General features: G+C 38.3%; 1 protein-coding gene across 1 annotated transcript; it reads left to right on the top strand.

The window, feature by feature from the left end:
• Positions 1-1,659: 1,659 nt before the first annotated feature.
• Positions 1,660-4,302, top strand: LOC148013631 (large ribosomal subunit protein uL24y-like). The gene is made up of 4 exons (XM_087667770.1): positions 1,660-1,816; positions 3,299-3,411; positions 3,483-3,624; positions 3,706-4,302. The coding sequence occupies exons 1-4, from the start codon at positions 1,801-1,803 to the stop codon at positions 3,876-3,878; spliced, it is 444 nt and encodes a 147-aa protein (XP_087523896.1). The 5' UTR covers positions 1,660-1,800; the 3' UTR covers positions 3,879-4,302.
• The last annotated feature ends 3,863 nt before the right edge of the window (positions 4,303-8,165 follow it).

Here is an 8,165-nt window from a genome sequence, read left to right on the forward strand (position 1 = left end):
AGATTATGCAGTTAGATGCACATCGACCATTACAAATTCATGCAATTAGATGGCTTTCACGTGGACAAGTCATGGAAAGACTTGTTGCCTTAATGCCTGCTATCTTGACAACTTGGAAAAATGAAAAGTTGATGGATTGGTACAATAAAGCTAGACATTTTGTTGTGTAGTTTTGCATTCATTTGATGACTGATGTATTAAAAGAATTGAATTTCTTGAGTCTAAAGTTTTAGGAAGAAATAGTGGATCTAACAACCATTGGAAGTGCTATTGATGTGGTTATATCAAAGCTTAAGCATTGCTTTTTTAGACCCATGAATTTCGCAGAAGATACCACATACTTATCAAAGTTCTTGGGATGCTCTAAAAAAGGATACTTAGAAATGGTTGATAAGGATGGCTATATATATAGACATGAATTGATATATAGATCACTTCCTAAAGGTAAAAATAAAGATGATGCATCTACTGGGAAGAAAAAGGATGTTGAAAAGCAAGATGCTCCAATGATAAGACCACACATTGATGGTACTTTGAAATCTTGCATGCAGCTTGCAATGGACTATGTGCAATGTTTGATAGATAGTCTAAATGCTCGTTTTCCAGATCTTCCACTCTTTAATGTTGTAAAGCTTTTTAGCCCATGCTTTTATGCTCAAGATGATGAAATTAGAGAGAAGAATGCTAAGAGATGGATTGATAAGTTGGTACAACATCTTCAACCATGTGAGGAAGGAGAAGAATTGTTGCATCCCTTGGTTGATAGAAAAGCTTGTGAATAAGAGTTGTTTATGTTTATTGAGACTCTTCACTTAAATTATGAAGGGTTTACAATGAAAGAAGCATGGAGATCATTTTCATTAATGAAAGAATGGCAAGAAAGCTTTCCTAATATGATGAAGTTATGGCAAGCTATTCTTGTTATTCCAACAAGCACTGTGGCATGTGAAAGAGGTTTCTCACGCCAAAATATGATTAAGGATGCAAGAAGAACATCAATGTCTATCAAGACTTTGGATGCTCTCATGCGTGTTGCACTTACAGGACCAAAGCTAGATGATGTGGAATGGAATAGAGTTTTTGAGATTTGGCAAGATGCTAAAGAACGCAGGATATATGATGTTTGAGTACTACAAGATGTATGATATTGGGTATTTTCATTCCTTAGTGAGTCGAGCCCTTTTCCGTTTGTGTTTTCCTAAAGGCATGTCAAAGTGGTTGATTAGCATAGATATTTTAAACGTCCAAACCTTAAGTACTACTTGGGTTTACCCATTGTCGTTTTAGAGCTTGGGTTTTTAAGTGATTTAAATGTTTGGATTGGTGTATACCTTTACATATATAATTGGAATTTCCATTGATTTATCCCAAATTTTTTACAAAAGGGAAAAAAATTTCCCCCATGTCATGATGGGTAAAATGAAGGGCAAATATGCTTTTAGGACGTCTACTAAAATACTCATGAAGGGCATCCTTAAACTTCAAAAGGCAGGCTTGGGGCCCGACTCCGACTCCGACTACGACTCCAACTCAGCCTCCGCGGCATCTTATCCTTTAGGATGATATACCTACACGTCAATAACCAACTAATAATTGACAATCATTCATTTCTCATTGATGCACTATAACCTAGTCTTAAGTGCATTACTTAAGCACTAATGTACAGTCGAGGACGGACAAAGGCGTTTTACTGCGTCCGCCCACCCTCTAGCCTAGGGTTTTTAAGACCATGTTCGCAGAATGTAGGATCTCTCTTCTCCTAGCATCGACTCTGGGAGCCCAGACGCGCAGGTGATCGCCATGAAGTTCAATCCAAGTGAGTATTATGTTCTCCGTGCTCGATCTGAGGTTCTGTATCAGTCGGGGCGTGCATTGTGTGTTACGCGCTTCTTTTCGTTTCGAAGACGGAGTGAGAGATTCAATGCTGGTCTCCAAGAAGGAGAGACGAAGATTGGATGCTGCAGTGGGTGATCTGACATGAGCTTTCAGTGTTTTGGCTGCTCTCTCAAACATGCACGGTCCTGTTGTGAGTAATAGTGAGAGAGAGAAAGAGAGAGAGAGGGAGACGAGAGGAGGGGATTTAAAACAGCATCGTGTTACGGACTCTCTAAAGACCCGTGCTTGCTAGGACAATGAACACGCGGGTACTAGCTAGGAGCGCTTGTTGTGTGTTCTGCGCTTCTTTTTGTTTCGAAGACGGAGTGAGAGATTCGATGCTGGTCTCTAAGAAGGATAGAGGGAGATTGGGGGCTGCAGTGCTAGCGAATGCTTTGTAACTCTTTCTTTTGGGGCGAGTTTGCGGGTCTGCTATTGTTCAAGATATGTATGTATGCGAAAGGCTATAAGTCTCAACATCTAAAGTCCTGCCATTTTTAAGCAACAGAGAGGAATTGGATGCTGCAATTTCTTTTGTTCAGAAGGAGATGGCATGTCTGGTCGGAAGGATTGATAGATTGGATCTGCGCCTATCAAGAAGTTTTGGACACTTTTCCTAGTGGGAAAAAGGTCTCTTTTCCCTTGTTTTCCCTTGTAGTTTATAACATCACGGTCCACGGGCATGCTGTACCCCCGGAGTAGAAACTTGTAATGTTGTCATATTCCATAGTGTGAATAGGAATTATCTAATATATCTTGTGTGTGATATATACCGAAGGTTATAAGCCTCAATCAGCTAAAATCCTGCCATTTTGAATCAGGAGAGAGGAATTGGATGCCACTCCTCCTCTTATTTTGAAGGAGATGATACATTCTGTGTCTGTTCAGGGGTGAGAGATGGGAATCTGCACCATGGTTTGGATAGTACGCTTTGGATGCTACACTAGTGTCTGCTTTAGTTTCCCATCTCTTTTCTGGGGAGCTTTTGAGACTAATTTGCTGTACTTTGTCTATAGCTCTTTCTAATGGCCTGCATAGACAAGAACAAAGGGCTATCATGGTAAGTTTTTGTAGACTGGAAAAATTCCTCTGTGTCCTCCCCCAGAACCATCGGGAAAAGTCATGTTCAGAGCCGCCACTATTACTAGCTCTGCAATCCTACATATGTGGCTCTTCCTCCTTGGCTATCGAATTGAAGGAGTAGCTTTTTTGATGAGGTTATAGTGTGCATGCTTTATATTTTGATAGGCTGCCATAGTAACCCTTTTTGAGCTACTGCCCCTCACCTCATCTGTGCTCCATATTATGTATTCATTGGTATGCTGATCCTTCTGTTAATTGAGAACCTGTGTGCTTGTGTAGCCTAAAACTAAGGAGTGTGTGAGTTATTTGCAATTCTAATGGTTCGTGCCTTTGATTTCAGGAGTCAGCAGCTCTAGGCGCAAGTCCAGGAAGGCTCATTTTACTGCACCTTCAAGCGCGCGGCGCATTTTGATGAGTGCACCGCTTTCCTCTACACTGCGTAACAAGCATAATGTAAGCTCTGTAGTCAACTCTTGTAAACATGATTCATTGTCTTGCATACTCTTAACTATTAGTATTGACAGGTTCGTTCAGTGCCTGTGCGAAAGGATGATGAAGTTAAGGTTGTAAGAGGAACCTTTAAAGGTAGAGAGGGAAAAGTGGTCCAAGTGTATAGACGCAAGTGGGTTATTCATGTGGAGCGTATCACTAGGGAGAAAGTAAATGGTATATATATTACCTCTCTACCATATGCTGTTGCTTTAGACATGTCTATTTATTGATCATGGGTTTTGATGATCTTCTCAGGGGCAACTGTCAATGTTGGTATTGACCCATCTAAAGTAGTCATTATGAAATTGAAATTGGACAAGGACAGGAAAGCTCTTCTTGACAGAAAAGGAAAAGGGAGAACTGCAGAGAAAGGCAAGGGGAAATTTACAGCCGAGGATGTTGCTACTCCCCTTCAAGAAGTTGATTGAAGTGTAAACAGAGAGATGCCTGAAGTTAGTGACTGTGTCTGAGCTCAGATATCACAGTTATCCGATGCTACATGAAGACCTTATGAGTCCCACTGTTGTTTACATGGGTTTTGGCAACCTGGGGTTGTGGTATTGTCTTCATGAGCTGTACTACCTCTTTTTGCAAATTACATTCAGATGTTAGTTGGAAAGGGAGCTGTATAACTCTTCTAGTCGAACTTCTAACTTAAGATGTGTCACGAGGGAGCTATACTAACTTAAGCTGGGCTAGGTGACTTCTCTATGAATTTAGTTTGATAGTCACAGGGTGACTAGAAATCAGATCTTGTTCGGGCTGCTGGTCTTTATTTGTTCTCTGTGAAATGGTAGTCTTGAATGTTTCAGTTCAGGCCTGTAAAAGAGAGACTTCTTCACTGTTTTGCTATCATCATATCCCCCTGTTTGCTATTGCCAACTATCCACAAAGAGTGCATGGTTTTGAAAGCTTTGAATACCAGAAGTGTATCACAAATCCATGGCAAGTAGAAGTGCTGAGAGAGTCACATTACAATATAAGCCCACACCTTTGTGACAAGAGCAAGTTCATTGGCCATATTGGCCGTAGTGAATGTGTCAAGGCCTTGTGACCTTCACATCACATCTTTTTGGAAGTGCGCAGTTGTGTGTTTGTCGTATTGGCTTTGATGCATGTGTCCAGTGTTGCATATGTATGTTTCCTTGGAGGAGGATGCCAAAATGCCTGTTAGCTTTAAATCAGATTCCCTTCTATCTGAATGGAAAAATTCCTTTACAGTACAGGTGCCCAGAGTACTACATGCTCTCAGTGTTTTCACAGATAAAATGGATGGGCTCGTGTCCAGAAAATGTGAGGTGTTCTTTAAAGGTTTGTTGATGATAGATATAGATCAGTGCAGAAATATCTACGAAACATAGAACAGATTGTACAAGGAGGCAGGTGGTTACTTATTTTGCTGGCCAAGTGCAGAATATGCCAACGGGTTTTTAAACAGTGCCAATTGGAGGGGCTAAAATGCGCTTTGAAAGCCAGTGGTCAGCTGAATCTGTCCTGGAGTCCATGGAACTGGCTAAAATTTTTTTGCGCCCTTAAGAGATTAGGTTGCGTGAGACTGGTTTGACCTACATAAGATGATGCAACTTACATTTGCTCAATGTTGTAGAAAAATGAGGTGATGATAAGGTGGTAGTCATGGGTTGCTTGTGTGAAGTTCTCTGATATTTGCGAGGAGTCCTGACTGCGAAGAATTGAGCATGATGATTTAACAAAAATTTTGTATGAGAACTGTCCTGTACCGAACAGGTATTTTCTTAAACAATTGACCCTCCCATATCTTCCCAGGGGCCATTTAATTCCCATTAATAAATAGTCGAGTCTTTTCCAGACTGAAGCTCATCAGCAAAGCGTTTTGCTCATAACAGCCAGAAATGTTCACAAACTAAAGTGGTAAAAAAAAGTTTTATTAGTTTCTTACAAGAAGGGTGAAAATGAAATATGTGGATATTTTTATAAAGGGATACACTTTCTCCCTTAACAAGGAAAAGCCAATTAAGAGTAATTCATGTCACACAACTCATAAATGAATATAACATACAATCAATTTTCAAAATAAGAATAGATATAAATGCCAAACAAGTAAGTATTATTCAAATTTAACTTTGGTGGGTTGAGAAGAGGTGGTGGTTCGAGAGTGACAGCAATGAGAGGTGATAATAGGAATGTGGAAGAAGAATAAAAAACTCAGGTAAGGTACCATAGCATTTCACAATATTTTTGAAAGTCCAGTCTCATTGCTGTTTAACAACTAAAAAGCATTGTACTTTTCACTCAGAAAGTAGTAATGTTTCAGAAGTTTCTAGTCCCAAGAACTGTGATTTTTACTCGATGGAAATATCTCAAATGTTTCAAGCCCAAAGAAAATGTGGGTCTTTGTTGCTATGCTTTTGCTTCTGTATGGTTTTCAATGTTACCTTCCATTCTTCTCATGAAACCACAAAGCCTACACGCTGAGATACTCTCACTTGACAATTCTTAGCTAGCTTTCATTCCACTCAACATGAAAGGAATGAAAAATATTTACAAGTTATGGAGAGCATTGATTGGGTTTATGTCTCTTTGTGAAATGGAGATAGTTTTTCTGTAAAGACATTCTTGTTAATCTTTTGGGTAGTGACTTGGACTCTAAAGGAGGCTTGATGCATTGAAATTATTGTTGTGTCTTAATATATTGTAGTATTTGGCTTTACTTTGCTACAAGTCAACAAGCATAGATCTTGCATCACAATGGTCAAGAGAGAGATCTGAAGGTCTTAAATTTTAATAGAGGCTTAATTGGTTTAATGAGAAGGAAAAACTAGGAGCATATGTAGGGATAAATACAACTAATGGCATGTCATTTAGGTTTATGTTACAATTTTTTATTCTCTATGTTAGAAGTACATTAGCTAGGTTGGTTTGTGGGCAGTAAATTGATAAGTAAGTGAGAATACTAATCGTGACTTGATGAAGCACATACATTGAGTTGATATTTATTGCTTGCAAGGACCAAATAAGCGTAAACGGGGCTTGAAATCTTGATCTTGTCTCTAGTGTTAACTCAATTCTCAAAACGTTATTACAATTTGATGTATGGCACATTGAGGACACTAGGACATGTTAATTGGATGTGTTTGGTTAAACTATTGAAGTGATCTAGATGATAATAAATCCAGAAATCATAGCACATGCACTTGTAGTTTTATCAAAGAAGGTTTTTTTGGTTAACTTCATAATTGGCCTTGAGAAGTTATAATTATTTAAGTTGATCTCAGATCCCACAAAAGTACTCCATTGATAGATCCTCTCAATTTAAGCTCTTTTAATTGACCAATAATTAGCTCCAAAGCACAAGATCAAATTGGGATCTAAAGGGTCTCCGTTGAATGCAATAATTATTTAGGTAGACCTTGATTCCCATAATAATATTCCATCAAAAGTTGCCCTCAGCTTAGGCTCTTCAAATTGATGAATAATAGGCTCCAAAGCACAAGATCAAATTGGGATAGGGTCTAAAATGTCTCCAATGTACCTCAACCTCCAATTGGATGCTCTCAATATTTTAGAATCTTTGAACTTGTCACCCATTAGAACGGTCGTGCAAATTAGTAGTAACTAGAGTGAGGTTACAATCCCAAATTGACTTACTCTTGAGATTACATACCTTTTGGCCTTTTCAAGCAAACCAAGCTAACACATGTTGAGATGCCCTTATTAACTAGCATTGGTGTTGTCTACTTGGTTTGACCTTTAAACTTGCTTTCTACCTTTCCTTCAAATGCTATGCTTGGATGAGAGACTTATCAAAATTTGAGAATCTTGAGTGCACGAATTCACACAAAAGATCTTGATTGGTTAGGATAAAAGTGACAAACTATGTTGCATGTGAGGCTTATCGAATTTGGGGAATCTTGACTTCACAAATTCATACATAGGATCTAAGAAAGGTAGGATACATATAAAGTGGTTAATGTTTGGTGATCAAGTCAAATAGGCATGTGTTGTTGAAGACATGATTGCTCTAGTTGGACTCTAGAAGAATTTTGACTTTTGATAGGCAAGAAGTGGTCAAGTGAGGTATTTATTGATCAAAGTTTGACCATTGACTAGCTAGTGTTCATTTAATGGTGAATGGGGCACTCACACTTGAAATTTGGTGTCTTAGTACATAGATTGGGACAAAAAGTGGTCCATTATTTATTAACTTTGAACTTGTTGAGTCAAATCAACACTTGATGGGCATTTATCATATGGTATCCTATTGCATTTGTTTCAAATGAAGTTAGATAGAATGACTTTCTCCAGCATTTTAGTTAGCCCAAGTGCATTCTTTTGAATGTTGAACTTGTATTGTGATTTCAAATTAAGTCACTTGAAAAAACTAGTATAGTTTCACTTCAAACATGTAAAGGCCAAAGGAGTACAAGCTTGCAAGATGATGTAAGCAAGTGTGCACAACACCATGAAATACAAATGAAAGTTAACTATTTCACTATTTACAGTAACTATTTAGAGCAACTAGGTATTTAGACAACATAACTTGCTCTAAATAGTGAAAATAGTTGTATATATAGACAAATGAAACTCATAGCTTTCCATAATATTGTTTCAAGGGTAGAGGATAAAGATTGCTCAATTAATACTTGAAGATTTCAAAAGTCAATAAATCGAAGTTCTCATCAATTTTTACATCTTAGTAAGCTTATTTAATTTTGGTTGATCATTTGTTCGTTTCT

This window comes from Lygodium microphyllum, chromosome 26 (genome assembly GCF_053477565.2).
Source record: "Lygodium microphyllum isolate KBCC chromosome 26, Lygodium_microphyllum_v1.1.10, whole genome shotgun sequence".
Taxonomy (NCBI): Eukaryota; Viridiplantae; Streptophyta; class Polypodiopsida; order Schizaeales; family Lygodiaceae; genus Lygodium; species Lygodium microphyllum.